The sequence below is a fragment of the Anas platyrhynchos genome, chromosome 28, assembly GCF_047663525.1.
Source record: "Anas platyrhynchos isolate ZD024472 breed Pekin duck chromosome 28, IASCAAS_PekinDuck_T2T, whole genome shotgun sequence".
In the NCBI taxonomy this organism is placed as follows: domain Eukaryota; kingdom Metazoa; phylum Chordata; class Aves; order Anseriformes; family Anatidae; genus Anas; species Anas platyrhynchos.
Window position 1 is genome coordinate 6,346,661 of NC_092614.1, and position 15,694 is coordinate 6,362,354.

The window sequence follows — 15,694 nt, forward strand, 5'->3', positions numbered from 1 at the left end:
GTGTGTGGGGGGGGGAGGCACGGACACAGGACGCAGCAACCGGGGCCCCCCCACGGGGACAGGCGGCCCAGGCACAGGCAGCGGCGGTGTCACAGTGTCACGGTGTCACGGTGTCACGGGGTTTATTGGCGCCGCGGGCTCAGATGGCCGACTGCTCCTGCCGGAAGGGGTCGGGGGCCGGGGGGGGCTCGGTGGCCATGGCGGCCTGGCGCAGCGCGGCCATGTGCTCCTCCGCGGCCGCCAGCGAGCGGTCCACCCAGTCGCGGGCACCGGGCTGGTGGCAGGCGCTGCGCGTCACCAGCACCAGGTGGCTGACGGACAGCAGCAGCGCCGCGGCCCTGCGGGGGCACGGCTGTGTCAGGGCGGCCCCGGGGGGGACGCCTGCGGGGTGGCTTCGTCCCCACCCTCGCGCGTCCCCCCCCCCCCCGTGTCCCTCTCCCACCCGCCCGTGTCACCTGGCGTCCAGCAGCTTGGGGTCCAGCGGCGGGTACATGGATCTCACCACGTCGTCCACCCTGCAGGCACCGCGGGGACGGGGTCAGCACCGCGGGGACGCCGGGGGGGCCCTGCCTCCGTGCCCCCCTGGCCCCCCTCACCTGGGGCTGATGCGTTTGGCCACCACGATGATGTCGCCCAGGCTGGAGGGCGACTTGACGCGGGCACCCGAGCCCATGGTCATGGCCACCAGCTTCTCCGTCAGCGTGTGGCAGATCTGCGGGGTCAGGGAGGTGGCAGGGTGGCTGCTCGGCACCCTGGGGACCGCGGGCACATCAGGGACACCAGGCGCCACCGCCCGAACTCACCTTCAGGATGGCGATGCAGTGCGAGACCAGGCCCCTGTGGACAGGAGGAGACGTGACTCTGGGCAGACCCTGTCCTCAGCCCCGTGTCCCCGTCACCCACCCAGCACACGAGCCACCAACCCCACCATGGCCGCATCCAGACCCGTGGGGATGTCCCCACACGGGGACATGCCTGGGGACCATCCCCTCCTGTGGGGTCTGGGGACACCCAGAGCTCTGCTCGGCACTGGTGGTTTGGGGACCAGTGGCGTGGGGCTTACGAGGCGTCCTCGATCCAGTCCTCGTTCTCCAGGATGGCCTCGATGTGTGGGTTGGTGATGACCACGTCGTCCAGCTCCAGCTCCGAGGGCTCCGACTGCGTCTCCATCGCCCCGATGAGGTCCACGATGGGCCTGGTGGAGATGCGGGTGACTCGGGACAGTGCCACCTCTCTGCCCCTCCTGGGGTTCCCCAAGGCTTTTCCCACCCCATTGTCGCAGTGCACCACGTGTCCCCAGCGTTGTCCCCAACCCCACAGGATGCATCCCTCCCGGACCCACAGCACCCGGAGGAGACAGACCAGGGGACGGGGACAGAGCCACGCGTCGCGACAGCGGGTGCACTCACTTGGTGTCATAGGGGTGCAGCAGGTCTTTGGGGTGGCAGTAGCGCTGCCGGCACACCACCACCAGCGCCACGAAGGACGCCAGGAAGATGGTGGCCAGCACCCCGATGGCCACGATGACGACCGTCTCCATGGCTTGTCCCCGCCTGGCTCAGGCGTGTGGCTCCATCTCGGCCCCGGCGGTGCCTGCAATGGGGGAAGCCGTGCTGCGGGGACGCAGGGGACGGTCCCCACCCCATCACCACGCCCACAGGGACACGGGGTGATGATGGGACGGGGGTACGGGGATTGGTGAGGGCTGGTCTGCTGGGGGTAAGGGGACCCCAGAGCCTGGTCCCTATAGGGACCCCCAAATCCAGTCCCTATGGGGTTTCAGGGATCCCATAGTCTGGTTCCTATAGGGACCCCCAAAGCCAGTCCCTATGAGGCTGCAGGGACCCCTGAGCCCAGTCCCTATGGGTCCCCCAGAGCTAGGTCCCTATGGGGCTGCAGGGACCCTCAAACCTTGTCCTTATGGGGACCCTCACACCCAGTCCCTATGGGACTCTGGGGACCCTGCAGATGATTCCTATGGAGACGCCCAGAGCCTGGTCCCTGTGGGGCTGCAGGGACCCCCAAAGTCTGGTCTATATGGGGCTGCAGGGAACCCCTGAGCCAAGTCCCTAAGGGGCTCTGGGGATCCCGAGACAGGTTGCTATGGGACCCCCAGCCCCTGATCCCAGTGGGGCTGCAGGGATCCCAAAGCCCAGTCACTATGGGGAACCTCAGACTCAGTCCCTCTGGGGCTGTGGGGACCACGAGGCTGGTTCCTATGGGGGCCCCCCACAGCCTGGTCCTTTGCAGCTGCAGAGACATCCAAAATCCCTACAGGATTATGGAGACCCCAGAGCCCGGGGCTACACAGACCCCCAAACCCATTCCCTTACAGGGCTGTGGGGATGCCCTGAGCCTGATCCCTATGGGGCTGCAGGGCCCCTCAGAGCCGGTCCCTATGGAGACCCCCAGAACCAGTCCCTATGGGGCAGCAGCGCCTCCAACCCCCCATCCTGAAACCCCACGGCCGGTCCCTGTGGGGCTGCGGGGCCACCCAGCCCCTAGGGGGCTCCCCCAAACCCGCTCCCTACCGGGAACCCCCAGCGGCTCCCCCAGGCCCGGCCCAGGCCCCCCCCCCCACTACCTGCTGCCAGTCGGAGCCGCCGGGGACGGGACCGGGACCTAGACCGGGACCGGGACAGGGATCGGGATCGGATCCGGGATCGGGATCGGGATTGGGACCGGGATCGGGATCGGGATTGGGACCGGGATTGGGTTCGGGCCCGGGGCCACTTCCGCAGGGAGCGAGCAAACACCGCCGCGACCTTTACACCGTGACCAACACCCTGCCCTGCCGCGGGGGGGCCACGCGTGTCCGGCCCCCCACGCTCCCTGCATCCCCCCCGCACCCCCCAACCTTTTTTCCCTTTTTTTCCCCAATCCCACGGAATTTCAGGCGCTTTGTCTCGGGGGCGCTGCACTTGTTCCCCCCCCGGTGACAGCGCGGGGAGGGGCCCCCCCCCCCGGCGCCGGCCCCCCCCCCGGCCCCCTTTCCCACCGCGATTAGCGCCTCAAGGCGGATTTGGGGCTGGAAAGCCGCTTCTGAGCTTTTAACCCCTTGGTGCCCGGGGGGGTGGATTCCGGGGTCCCCCCCCAGGCCCCTTTCCACCCCCCCCCCCCCCCGCACCTGGAGCCGCGCACAAGATGGAGCCGGGGGGCGCCGAGCGGGGCCGGCAGCGGGACGGGAGCGGGGCCGGGGCTGTGCGGGGCCGCCCCCACCCCCCCGGTACCGCCCCCGGCCCCGGCCCCGCCCGCGGCGCTGCCAAGGGGCCCCCCGGCCAGCGAGGGGGTCCCAAAGGGTCCCGAGGTACCCGCGCTGCACCCCCCGGCCGGCCCCCTCGGGGCTCCAAACTGCCCCGAAGTTCCCCTTTGTTCCCCCCAAGTGTCCCCTCCGCAGCCCTAAGTGCCCCCGTGTGTCCCCAAACGTCCCCGCTGCAGCCCGAAGTTTCCCTGTTGCATCCCAAGCTGTCCACACTGAATCCCAAAGCACTGCCAAAGTGTCCCCATACACCCCCCAGGATCCTCACTGCAGCACAAAGCGACCCCTTTGTGTCCCAGAGTGTCCCCACTGCACCCCAGAGCCTCTCCATTGCACCCCAAACTGTCTCAAAGTACTGCCCTGTGTCCCCAAATGTCCTCTCCGCATCCTGGTGTCCCTTTGTGTCCCACAGCATCCCCTCCTGTCCCAAAGATGCATTGCCCTGTGCCCCAAGGTATCCCCGTTACATCCCAGTGTCCCCACTGCATCCCCAAACGCCCCTGTTGTGTCCCAGAGTGTCCCTGCCATGTCCCCGTGTCCCCTCCACATCCCAGCCATCCCCCCCGTGTCCCAAACCACCCCTGCCATACGCTGACCTGTCCCTATTGCAACCCAAAGCATTGTCACTGTCTCCCAGAACATCTCCATGCCATATAGTGTCCCCATTACGTCCCAAAGCATTTATGCTGTGTCCCTGCTGTGTCCCAAAACAACTCCAGCACGACCCAAAGCATCCCCACCTCCCGAGAGGTGTCTCCGGGGGACGGGGGCTCACATCCCAGCGGCACCCACTCCCCACCCTACTGCTCTCAGCACCCGTTCCTGCTGCCTGTGGTCCCCAGGCCAAGGGACACGGGGTTTGGTGATGCCAGCCAGGAAATGTCGTACCCCAAAGCACAGGGAACATGGTCACCAGGGTGGCCTGCACTGTGACCCTTTTGGGGACACCAATTCTCCCGCCTCCTCAAGAATTTCCTTCTTCCTTATGGGGTACCAAGGGCACACGCTGTCCCCAAGGGCCACCAGCAGCAGAGCCAAGAGGCACCGAGCCCTCCTGGCCCCACTCGGGGGGACAAGAGCTTGGGACACCTGGCCTGGGGTCCCCATGGGTGCCCAAATGTCCTCGTGGCTGAACAGGCTCTTTATTTGGGAGCACTGATGCCAGCCACCGGTCCCAGCCACGGCTCCTCCCTGCCCTCCCCATCCCAAGGGGTCCCATCCCCGCAGGGTCCGTGCCACCAGTGGTGTCCCCATCCTTCCAGCCATGTCCGGGAGGCTCGAGCCGGGCACCTTGCACCAGCGCTGCCCATCGCCAGGGTGCCAACTGCTGCCACCTGCACACTGCGGTGCCGGGCAGCCGAGTCCTGCCCCGAGTCCCCGCCACTTCGTGTCCCCGCCGCCGGGCTCGTCCCCGTGCGTGTCCCCGTGGCCAGGCATTAGCCGTCGGGGAAGATGTAGCTGTACTGGTTGAGGATGTGCTCCACCACCTGGTTCTGGAAGACCATGTGCATGGCCATGTTGCTCTCCTCGCTCGCCGGCCGCAGCAACGTGGGGCCGAAGACGATGGCGACGCTCTGCACCGACATGCGGTTCTCCTCCTTGTACTCGATCACCCTGCGGGGACAAGGGACGGTGTCACCACCAGGCCCCCGAATGTGGCCGCCCACCCACGAGGTGGCCCCCTCTGCCCTTCTGCCACCACGGTTTTGGGGAGAGCTTGTGGTGGCTGCGTGGGTTTTGGACGCTGGTGGCTGGGCAGGAGCGGGGCACGTGGTGTCACCTGCAGAGGTGCCGGAAGAGGAACATCATGGTGTCGTGGTTGGCAGGCGGGAGGGAGTACACCAGGTCACGGATGCAGCGTCCCCGCCGCGCTGGCTCCTGCATCTCTGCAAGGGGACAGAACAAAATAGGGTGATGGCTCCACCGGCTGGAGCCATCCCTTTCCCTTTCCCTGTCCCTGTCTCCATCCCTTACTGATGGCAGCGATGAACTTGTCAAAGTGGCTGAAGGGGACAAGCGGCTCAGGCAGCTCGCGGAAGAAGAGCTTCAAGGCACCGGTGATGACGTGGATGTCCTCCCAGCGCCCATCGTCCAGGTCCAGGTGCTCATCTGTGGGGACAGGGTGGCACCTCAGGCTGGTCCTGGGGCACAGCTGGGGGGGGGGACACCCATGGGCGTTCCCAGCTGTGGCTTTCAGCCCAGAGGGGACACAGAGCATGGGGACCCTACCGTGGTCCACTTTGTAGCGCAGCTTCTGGATGGTGGCCAGGTTGCCACTGACCCGGTACAGCCCATCTATGTCCAGCCCTGGGGGATGCAGACAAGATCCTGGTCAGCCACAGCCACCCAGGTGGCACTGCCACCAGCTGTGGAGACAGCAAGTGGCACTGGTTGCCATGACTGTGCCAGCTCGCAGCCCTAATCCAGTGCTTTTCATTGAAAACCCAACTGGATCCCCCATCAAAAATGGTCTTCCCCAGCGAGGGGAGCGACGCCAGAGCTGGCACCACCCCGCCACCCTGTCCCTTTGTCCCCTGGGCTGTCCCTGTCCCCACGCCCCATGGCGGTACCTCTCCTCTCCACGGTCTGGATGCACTGCTGGACGAAGCGGGGCACGGTGCCGCGCTCCCGCTCACACAGCACTTGCAGGGAGCAGCCGAAGACCTGGTCTGGAGAGGACACAGAGAGGTGAGCATGGGGGGGAGAGCAGGGGGACGCTCGGCGGCGGCTGTGCCTGCGGGGGGCCCCTACCCTTGATGTAGCCCCGCTCACGCAGGGACTGCAGCGTCGGCCGCCTCTGCAGGAACTTGCGGAGTTTGTTGCGCACTTTGCTCGAGTCGCTCTCGGCCGTGCCCGCAGCCTGCCCAGACGCTGGTGGGGATGGGGCAGGGGGTGAGCATCGCCCGTGGGGAGGTGACAGAGGTGACGTGGGGTGGCTCCCCACACCCCACGGATGGCTCCGACCGTGCCGTGCGACAGCAGAGCCACCAGCTCACCTGAGGCCCTCCTCTCCTCACTGCTCCCCAGCTTCTCCCGGGACCCAAATTCCGTCCCGCTCTCGGCGTCCTCCTCGGCAGGCAGGTCAGTGCCCTAGGGAAGGGGCAGCATGGGACAGAGTCCCGGGGTCACAGCATGGCTGTGGGCAGAGGCAGCCCCGGGTCCCCCTGGCCCTGCTCCAGCCCCTGCCCAGGGTGAGGTCCCGGTGGCTTCTGGAGGTCTCCCCAGAGGAGCCCCCGCAGCCTCTCCTGTGCCAGCTCCGCCACCGCCAGGGCACAGAGGCGCTTCCTGGCGGTCAGAGGGCACCTCCCGGGCCCCGCTTCGTGCCCGGTGCCCCTGGGCCCGGCTCCGTCCTCCCCACGGGGATTTACGGGCACGGCCAGGATCCCTGCAGCCTCCAGGCTGAGCAGCCCCAGCTCCCGCAGCCTCTCCTCCCAGCGGAGCTGCTCCGGTGCCCCCACCTTCGTGGCCCTCCCCTGGGCTCTCTGCAGCCTGCCTGGCCTCTCTGGAGCCAGGGGGGACCAATTTACCGAGGGTGGCCCCTGCCCCATCACCCAGACCACTGGGGAGGGTGCTGAGCAGGACTGGACGTAGCAGCGACCCCTGGGGAGCTCCCCCTGTTACCAGCCTCCAACCAGGCTTCGTGCCACCGACCTCCACCCCCCAGGTCCAGCCGCTCAGCCCTGTTCGGACCCGTCCTGCTGCCCCCCCATCCCACCCACACGGCGCCCGCTTAGCGCTCACCAGCCGGGCGATGCTGTCCGCGATGGCCTTCTGCCAGGTGGCGATGATCTGCTCCGAGTCGTGCTGGATGAGGAACTCGGAGCCCTCCCGCGTCCTCAGCTACAAGAGCAGCGGTCAGGCGAGGGCCACTGGGCTGTGGCCGAGAACGGGGCGCAACTCATTGCACCGATGGCCCCAGTTTTGGCCTTTTGCCCGTGAGCTGGGTGCTGCCCAGGCTGGAAATTTCCTCCCCATGCCAAGCTGGAGAAGAGAACCCTCCCCACCCCCCTCCGAGGTCATGGCAGTGTCAGCCCCCAGGGGGCAGCAGGGATGGCCCTTGGTGACATGCGGCTCAGGAAAGGCACTGCAGCAGGTCCCCAGCGTCCCCACGGTGACAAGTCACAGCAAGTGCCACTCCAGGGGAGGTTGTGGCATTGGCAGACAGGCAGGTGGGTGCTGGCTTTGCCATACAGCCTGCAGTCCCCACTTGGTCCCCGCTGGGTGACCGAGGTCCCCACACCACCACCGAGCTCACCTCCAGGACGTGCTTCTTGCTGGACTTGTCCTTGCTGGCCCAGGTGACAGTGGCCCCACGCAGCTCCACCGTGTGCTCCGGCATGGTCAGGTTGCCCGGGTGCCTCTGCGGGAGCAAGGGGACAGGGTGGCACAGAGGCCAGTGAACCCATGGGGCACCGCGAGCTGGTGCTGGCCCTGCACTCTGGAGCTGCTTTTGGCTTTTCTCCACCCAAAATGCAGCCATTCCCCCCTTATGGGACTGCCATGGGACATGCCTGTCCCCAAGGGCTCCCTGCTGAATGGGGTCAGGCATTGCCAAGTGTTGAGAGCACTGCAGCCGCTGGCTGGGGGGGTGTAAAGCCACTGTCACCCGGTGGGGTGACAGCCCCTGCCCTGCACCGAGTCCCAGAGGTGAGGGTCTGTTGGTGCCAGCCTTGCACTGGCACGGTGTTTGCATGGGGGCGGCTGAGCCCTGTCTCTTGCAGGCTGCTGGGTGCACGTCCTGTGCCCCCTGGGGACACCGTGGGGTTTTTAGGGGGTCTGCCCATCTCACCTGTGTCCTGCCTTTGGGGCTGCTCTGGGCACGCGCCCCTCCAGCAGCCCCCATCCACCCACATCACGGGGGTACCGGAGCCCCCCCTGCACCATGTCCCTGCGGTGGGGACAGCGGCGTTCCCCCCGCTGCGGGGTTGGCCTGGCCCCGTCCCTTCCCTGCCGCACCGCAGGGTGTTGCAAGCCTGCGGCACCGCGGCAGCTTCTGCATTCGGTGTGGGCTGGGGGCTGGGCTGGGCCCCGCTTCCCCCAGCAGCGGGCTCGGTGTGATGGCAAAACACCGGGCACAGCCCCTGCACGGCTCGGACACACCGTGGAAGTGTCCCGCTGCCACCGCTGCTGTGTCCCGCAGTGTCACCGCACCCTGCCCCTGCGGGCTCTGTTGGTGAAATGTGGGTGCGTGCCCTGTCCTGTGGGTGCTGGTCCCGTCCTGCTGGTGCTGGCCCTGTCCTATGAGCTCTGGTCCTTTCCCATATGTTACAGCCCTGCGCTGCAGCTGCTGTCCCCATCCCATGGGTGCTGTCCCTGTCCCATGGGTGCTGGCCCCATCCTGTTGGTGCTGGCCCTGTCCCACAGGTGCTGGCTCCGTGCGGGGCCCCGTGGCGCTCACCAGGGCACCAGCAGACGAGTGCTTGGAGTCCTTGAAAAAGGTCAGGATCCCACCCTCCAGCACAGTCCAGGACGAACTCCAGTTTTTCCTGGGGACGAGACGGGGGGGGTCATGTTTGGGGACAGCACAGGCACAGGTGTCACCCCGGCCACCCCGGGCTCGTGTTGTGGCTGGAGGGGCGCGGGGACACGCTTACCGCAACCGCTTCCCTCTGTCCGCTATCTTGGTCCTGTTGAGCACGCCGGCCTTGTCGAGGCTTTTGAACTGGAAATTCAGGCACAGGGAGGGGGGGGGGTCAGCTTTTCTCCTCACAGGCTGGCAGAGACCCCCCGCCCTCTGCATTCCCCAGGGTGGTGGCACCCTGGTGCTCACCTTCTCCTCCTTCAGCCCCAGTGCCGCTGGCGTGCAGCTGGGCCAGGCGAGGAGCCCGCTGTCCTGGCTGGAGCTGCTGCTGGCACGGTGCTGCCGGCTGCCTGCCGGGACCTGGGGGACAGCGACCAGGTGATGCTTGGCTCTGTGCCCACTGCTCCCCAGGGCTGCTCCCCCCGCTCACACTCCCCTGAGCATCTTGTGCTTTGCCAGCCGTCCCCATCCCCATCCCCATCCCCATCCCCATCCCCATCCCCATCCCCATCCCCATCCCCATCCCCATCCCCATCCCCATCCCCATCCCATCCCCATCCCCATCCCCATCCTTATTCCTGTTCCCATTCTCAGCTCCATCCCAATCCTCATGCCCATCCCCGTCCCCATCATTTTTCTTGTCTCCCATTCCCATTCCCAACATCCTCCTCCTCCTCCTCATCTCTGTCCTTGTCTTTGTCCCCATCCCATCCCAACCCATCCCGTCCCATCCCGTCCCCATACCGTCTCTGTGCCGAAGTGCTCGGGGTAGCCGGGTGCTCCCTCAGGGTGGCTGTGCCCATACCAGCCCGGGGATGAGCCCAGCTCCTCAGGGTACCTCGGGGGCAGGTAGTGAGCAGCCCCCTGCTCATAGGAGCCCAGGGGCGAGTAGTCCTCCTCGGGGTAGCCCTCCAGCTCATCCGGAGACAGGTCAGGATAATCCGCTTCCGGAGTGGGCGGCTGGGGAATGGAGCAGGGTGAAGGTGGCGCTGGCACCGAGCGCGTCCCCACTGTGTCCCCGCCGTGTCCCCACTGCGTCCCCGTCCCCACGCGCCCCGCAGGGTGCTCACCCGCTGCTCCATGGGGCTGCACGGCGTCAGCCCAGGGTACATATCCTGGGAGCTGTCGCCCGTGTGTGGGGGGTCCCACGACGTCTCACCTGTTACCGAATTATAGAAAAAAGCCTGTCCGCTGGCTTCGTCCACGTACTGGCCCCACTCGGCAAACTGCGGGCTGTGGGCGAGCGAGGAGGCGGGTGAGGCGGCGGGACTCACTCCATCTTCTGCCTGCTCAAAGGGGCAATCCCATGTGGTCTCGCCGGTGACTGGGTTGTAATAAAACAAGTGTCCAGAGTCTGTGTCCATGTGGGTTTCCCAGTCCGTCCTGGAGCCGCAGGGCTCCTCGGGCGCTGGCGGGGCCGAGCTGCCCGTGGCGGCTTCCTCCTGCAGCTCCTGGATGTTGAGGTAGACGTGGGCAGGCGGCTCCTCCGGCTCCTTGCGCACCTGGGGGGATGGGGACGTGTCACTTGGGTGTCCTGGCTGCTGCTGGGGTGGCGAGCGGCTTGTCCAAGCCTTGGGGACATGGCACGGATCGTCCTGTCCTGTGGGGCCGGATCCTGCCCTGCTCTGGTAGCGGGGATGTCCTTCATGCGTGGGCACCAAGCGGTGGGACCCTCGTGTGGGGGTGAGCGATGGGAAGTGCTGGCAGCTGGGGGGTGTCGTGGCCCCTGGAGCCATCACCTGCACCCACAGCGCCTGCACCCCGAGGTCTGAGCTGGCATTTCCTGCAGCCCCAGCACCAACACACAGATCTTCTGCATCCCCTGCCTCTTCCTCCTCACTCCTCACCAGTGTTGCAGTCACTGCCACCAGCACTCCACCCGCCTCACCAGCCCCCACTTTACCTTCATTTTCGGTGCCCCCAAAATCTGCACCCCAATAGTGGCACCTGCATCACCAACAGCCACATCTCCTGCACCCCTGGGCTCTGTCCCTGCACCCACCTCATCTGTGCCCCAACCTCTGCACGCCAACTGCCCCCACATCACCCGCACACATCTGCGCCCACCTCGCCACCACCCCGCTCATCCCCACCCACGCCTCCAGCACCCACAGCTGCTGAGCTGGGGCCGCCAGCCCCAAAGAGACGCCTGCGTCCAGCCGAGATGGGGCTGCTCAGAGAGGTCAGGCTCCCCTCCCTCCCTGGTTAGGACCCCTCCTCCAATCCTACCCAAGCTCTCTGTGCCCCAGCCCTCGCCTCTTCCCCATTTTGACTTCATTGCTTGAGGTCTTACTGCATCTTCCAGCCTTCGAAACCAGCCCGCAGCTTCCTGAGCCTGCGGCGCAGAGCCAGCCCTGGCCCCACGTCCCTCTGGGTGTCGGTGCCCAGTGGTGGGAACCAAGAGGGGACCCTGTCCCCGCTCCCAGTGACACCCAAGCAGGGCTCGGTCCGGATGGGGACATGTCGCCGCGGGCTCGGTGGCCAGGAGCAGGAAGAGGTTGCAAACCCGCACTCTCACCCTTTGCTCTCCCCAGTTTTACAGCCCCTGAGCCTTCCTGCAATGGCAGCAGGGACAAAGTTTCCCCACCACAGCCCTGCCTTTCACCGGGGGTGGGGGAGACAGCATTCAGCATCCCTGTGACACCCCATCACCCCCTGCAGCAGCACGCTGGGTGACCCATCACCCCCACACCAGCACCCTGGGGTGCAGGGGAAGAAACACAGAGTGAGAGGCCACCCTCGTCCTGGGGACAAGGGACACGGGGCAGGGACAGGGCACCTGGTGGTCCTGCTCTCCCTCCCCCCAGCCCAGAGCTCCCCACTCGCTCACACCGTTTGTACCTTCAGTTGTTTTGCTTCCCCAGGGGGTAGGAAACCACAAGCTGGTTCCTGTCCCTGCTTGGGAACAGATATTTCTGCACCCATTGCACCCACCCGCTGCCTCCTCCGGCACCCGCAGAAAATTCAGGGAGAACCTGGGCTCACCGCACAGTGTGCCAGGGCTCTCCCTACACCCCACTACAGCTGGGTCCCCCTCCAACCCCTCTCTGGGTCCCTACCTTGCCCAGGTGGAGCAGCCGCGACACCCTGCTGCGGGAGCGCTGCAGCACGCTGCCGGCCCGCTCGCCCATGGTGGTGGGCGCAGCGGGGCCGAGGCGCTCCGACGGGCGCAGTGGGGCCGAGATGCTCTGGCACAGCAGCGCCGCCGGCCAGCCCCGCTATGGGCCCGAGCGCGTCGCCCGCTTCCTGTTGGCTCGGTGGGGCGGAAGAGCGGTGGCGGCGAGCGGCGCTCCCCCAGATGCGGAATTAGCTCCTGGGGACATTTTTAGGCATTCGGCGGTGGCGGCTGCTGGGACCGTGCAGGGGGGAGCAGCTGAGATGCTGCAGCAGAGATGCGACAGGCACCGTCCCGGGAAAACTTCCCCCAGCATAGGGTTTTCTCGGCTGGGATGGGTTGGGGGTGGGCACACCAAAAGCACAAACATTCAGGAAGGTGACAAATGCACGTGAACACCCCAGTGTCGAGGCAGCAGCTGCGGGTTGAGGTATGGCAGCTCGTGGGCTGCAAAAGCCAGCTGCTCTGAGCAGCCGTGAGGTTCAGCAGTGCCGGTGCACGCAGGGCGGATGCAATCCACTTTGGGACCCTGCTCACCATGGGTGAGGACAGCAGGGAGACACGGGTTGACTGTCCCCAGAGCTGAGCCCACCCAGCCTTGGGGCCATGGGAGCTCAGGGCAAACAAAAGTGCCTGGTCCTTATCTCCTGCTAGCTTCGCCCTGCGGCCCAGGCCGGTTTTGATGGCTTTAGCTGAGCAAAGAGCACCGGGAAGCAGCCGGTGCCTGCTGGGAACACTGGGGAATGTCTCCTCTGGAGGCTGCAGAAGTCCAAGCAGCCCAGGGGTGACCAAAAAAACCAAGCCCCCCCCCAAAAAAACACACAGAGCTCTTTTCCTCGGCATGGCACAGCTGGGGTTGCAGCTCTGCTCCAACAGTGATAGACGGGGTGCTAAGCCCGGTCCCCAAAAGGAACCCCCTTTTCCCCCACCCAAACACCCCCAATATCAGCCCAAGGGAGTGGGGGACACCCCGAAAGCCTGGGCTGCGGGTGCTGAGCCCATGGGTGCTGCGGGTGTTTGCGTGGGGTGACGCCCCAGGGGTGGTCCTGAGGGTGAGGGTGACACCTTGGTCCTTCCCTCCCAGTTGACACCCACAAGCACCCTGCACCGCCAGTGACCCAGGGAGAGGTGCCGGGGCTAGGGGTGAGGGGACGTGGGACCCCTCCACCACCACCGTGCCCCGGCCGCTGTCACCACTGAGCAAGGGGCTGCGAGGCACCCCCCCCACCCTCGGGTGCCCCTTTTGCAAAATGTGTGCAGGTGGGAGCAGCACCTGTATCCAGGAGTCCCCAGGAGGGCCCCTCGCTACTTACTGGAGTGGGGTGAGAGTCGGTTTTGGGGTGCCAGGGTGCCCACCTGCCTGGCCCCAGGGTGCACCCAGCACCTCCCTCCTTGCTGGGTGCTGCCTGCAGGTGAGACACCCGCCCCACGAGGGAGGAGTTGCTGCACTTCCCTGTTAACCCCTTTCTGCCTCTTCCTGCCCCAGAACAATGCCAGGAGGATTCACAGGGACTCCGACACCCCCCCATTCTGCGCTGCCACCCTGGCTTGGCATGCTGGCTCTGCGCCCTGCTGGGACCTGTGCCCCTTCTACCTTCTAGGAGGGATAATTCAGCCCTCGGGACCCCGGCTGTGCCCCAAATCTGCTCCCACTGCCCAGCCAGGTGGGGTTGGCCCTCCACGAGCCCCTCCAGTGCCAGCGTGCATCCTCCTGTGGGTGGGTTAGGATGAGAAGCAGGAGGGGACGGTGGCAGCTGGGGACAGCATCGCTCCCCACAGACCCATGGCCAATACTGGGGTGAGCGGGTGGCTGCTGTGCTCTGGACCCCATACTGCCCAGGACCCTCACAGCCGCTCTTGGCACATCCACACCACCCTCAGGCTGACACCAAAACCTCAGGGCGCACCCTGCTCCTGGCCCCGTCCCCCTGCCTGCCCTGCTGGACTGTGACTGTGATGGGGGAACTGAGACAGTGCGCAGCAGAGGCTGGTTTTGGAAGGGACCTGGGGGGGGATTTCTCACCTCCGGTCACAGCTGTGGCCCAGAGCCGGCAGCACGGCTGCCCTGGCGGGGCTGGGGGCTTGGCCCTGAGACACCCGGCACTTCCTGCAGATCAGGTTTGCCCCGTGGGGCCAGCTCTGCGGGGAGCCGCGCGGGGCCCCAGCAGTGGCAGCAGTGCCGGGGGGCCCCTGGGTGCCGAGCCCCATGGGGTGCAGGGAGAGGACAGCGAGGGGGAGCTCTGTGCTTAGGGGAGGGGCCCCAAGTGTCCTGCTGTCCCCCCGCCCCCTCTACACCCTACATTTGGGGACAGCACCAGGGACCTCACCGTACCTGAGCTATGTGGCTGGACCTCGGCTGCCTCGCCGTGTCCGTGTCCTTGCTGGGCACGCAGAGGGTTTCCGAGCGGCTCTTGCTGAGCGGCCGAGGGCGTGCGGGGGGGTCCCCATGGGGTCCCATGGTGGTGGCACCGTGTGGCACCGGCGTCACCCTGGGCAGGTCATCCAGGGACTGCGTGGGCCGCATGGGCTCGGCGGGGTGGGGGCTCGGTGCTGGGGCTGCCCGGAAAGAGCTGAGGGTGGGTGGCAAATCCCCCCTGGCCGTGGGTGCCGCGCCGATGAAGCGGTACTCGTAGGCTGCCGGTGGCTCCGGCTCCGGCTCTGGCTCCTCATGGTAGAGTGGTGCTGGGGAGGCGATGGGGGGCAGCTCCTTGACGTACTGGGCCGGGATGTAGAAAGGCCGCGCGTCCCGGCTCTTCCTCACGTGCCACCAGTGGTCGTTGGTGCGCTTCAGCAGGACGTAGCGCTCGTTGGGCTTGATGGAGACCAGTGTCCCGTCCTTGGCCCGGTACTCGAAGCCGTACTCCACCAGCACGTAGACCTCCTCCGGCGCCCCCGCTGACTCCATGGCGGGCCCAGCTCCTCTGCCTGCGGGAGAGGGCGCAGGGATGGGGCTGACGGCTCCTCCCCACCCGCCCCGGGGCATTTTGGCAGCCCCGAGCCCCTCTGGGGGACCCCCAGCCATGGGTCCCCACCACCCTGGACGCCCCGCGCTATCTGCGAGCGCCCAAACCAGCCCAGAACGTTCCCGGGCCCATCCCCGGCGTCCCCCAAAGCTCACCTGGGGCGGCAGCGGGGCCCGTCCCGGCTCGCCCTGCGCTGCTGCTGCACGGCCCTGAAGCGAGGGGGCGGCGGGCCTGGCAGCCCGGCCTATTTCCTCCCCGGGAGGGAGGGAAGGGGTGATGGCGGAGGGGACGCGAGGAAACGGCTGCTCGCGGTGGTTCCTGCTGCAGGAAGGGCCCTGCCCGGAGGCTGAGCTGGATCCGGCCTTGCCGGGGCCTCGGCCTCCGCGGCGGGCGATGCCGTCACCGGGCCCGGGGGTCCCCGCCGAGGGGTTTGTCTGCAACCCAGGTGTGGGGAGGATGCTGTGGGGTGGGGGTGGGTGCGCCCTGGGGAACCCCCGGTGTCAGGGAAGGGAGAGGGGCAGGGGAACGGAGGTGGCACCTCGCATGGGAGATGCTGAAGGACGGGGGGAGCAGGTGGGGAGGGATATGGGGCTGGGAATGGCAGCACAGGGCTGGTGCTGCAGCCCCAAGGGTGCTGAGGGCGAGTAGAGGGACTGGATGGGGACTATCCCCCGATGGGGAAGCAGGCAGTGTGTCCCACACCAAGGGACAGGGAGGCACCCTGGGGTGCCAGGAAGAGCACCCCAACAGCCCGCACTTCAGCTGGGCACCCCGCACCCACAGCAGCCCCCAAAATTGCAGGTGGATGCGAACATGGAGGACATCTGTTAGTGTTA

The 15,694-nt window shown here is 66.8% G+C and overlaps 2 protein-coding genes across 7 annotated transcripts; both read right to left on the minus strand.

The window, feature by feature from the left end:
- Positions 1–105: 105 nt before the first annotated feature.
- TMEM98 (transmembrane protein 98) lies at positions 106–3,276 on the minus strand. Of its 2 annotated transcripts, XM_072028986.1 has the most exons (8): positions 3,128–3,206; positions 2,585–2,622; positions 1,410–1,593; positions 1,064–1,195; positions 804–837; positions 597–712; positions 456–515; positions 106–338 (listed from the first exon to the last, which is right to left on the minus strand). In XM_072028986.1, exons 3-8 carry the CDS (start codon positions 1,538–1,540, stop codon positions 140–142), a joined length of 672 nt encoding a protein of 223 aa, XP_071885087.1. In that variant the 5' UTR covers positions 1,541–1,593; positions 2,585–2,622; positions 3,128–3,206; the 3' UTR covers positions 106–139. The 2 variants fall into 2 exon arrangements, with proteins under 2 accessions (XP_071885087.1, XP_038024571.1); XM_038168643.2 differs by lacking the exon at positions 2,585–2,622 and having other exon boundaries at positions 3,128–3,276.
- Positions 3,277–4,379: 1,103 nt separating this feature from the next.
- ARHGAP27 (Rho GTPase activating protein 27) lies at positions 4,380–15,145 on the minus strand. 5 transcript variants are annotated; one of them, XM_072028985.1, is made up of 16 exons: positions 15,014–15,145; positions 14,228–14,820; positions 9,851–10,282; positions 9,525–9,740; positions 9,030–9,140; positions 8,854–8,921; positions 8,658–8,745; positions 7,515–7,619; positions 7,001–7,099; positions 6,256–6,349; positions 6,011–6,130; positions 5,830–5,928; positions 5,489–5,566; positions 5,234–5,368; positions 5,040–5,145; positions 4,380–4,873 (listed from the first exon to the last, which is right to left on the minus strand). In XM_072028985.1, exons 2-16 carry the CDS (start codon positions 14,798–14,800, stop codon positions 4,696–4,698), a joined length of 2,502 nt encoding a protein of 833 aa, XP_071885086.1. In that variant the 5' UTR covers positions 14,801–14,820; positions 15,014–15,145; the 3' UTR covers positions 4,380–4,695. The 5 variants fall into 5 exon arrangements, with proteins under 5 accessions (XP_071885086.1, XP_038024564.2, XP_038024563.2 ...); XM_038168636.2 differs by lacking the exon at positions 15,014–15,145 and having other exon boundaries at positions 14,228–14,975; XM_038168635.2 differs by lacking the exons at positions 14,228–14,820; positions 15,014–15,145 and adding an exon at positions 13,209–14,149.
- Positions 15,146–15,694: the final 549 nt, after the last annotated feature.

Bases quoted from the DNA above. Each gene is read 5' to 3' on its own strand.
- TMEM98 (XM_038168643.2), bottom strand. From the start codon at position 1,540: ATGGAGACGGTCGTCATCGTGGCCATCGGGGTGCTGGCCACCATCTTC. The intron at 713-803 runs GTGAGTTCGGGC...CTGACCCCGCAG, and splicing joins ACTGCATCGCCATCCTGAAG to ATCTGCCACACGCTGACGGA. The intron at 339-455 runs GTGACACGGGCG...GTGCCCCCGCAG, and splicing joins CCCAAGCTGCTGGACGCCAG to GGCCGCGGCGCTGCTGCTGT.
- ARHGAP27 (XM_038168636.2), bottom strand. From the start codon at position 14,917: ATGGCTGGGGGTCCCCCAGAGGGGCTCGGGGCTGCCAAAATGCCCCGG. The intron at 5,567-5,829 runs GTACCGCCATGG...TGCATCCCCCAG, and splicing joins CCAGACCGTGGAGAGGAGAG to GGCTGGACATAGATGGGCTG. The intron at 5,146-5,233 runs GTAAGGGATGGA...GTCCCCTTGCAG, and splicing joins CAAGTTCATCGCTGCCATCA to AGATGCAGGAGCCAGCGCGG.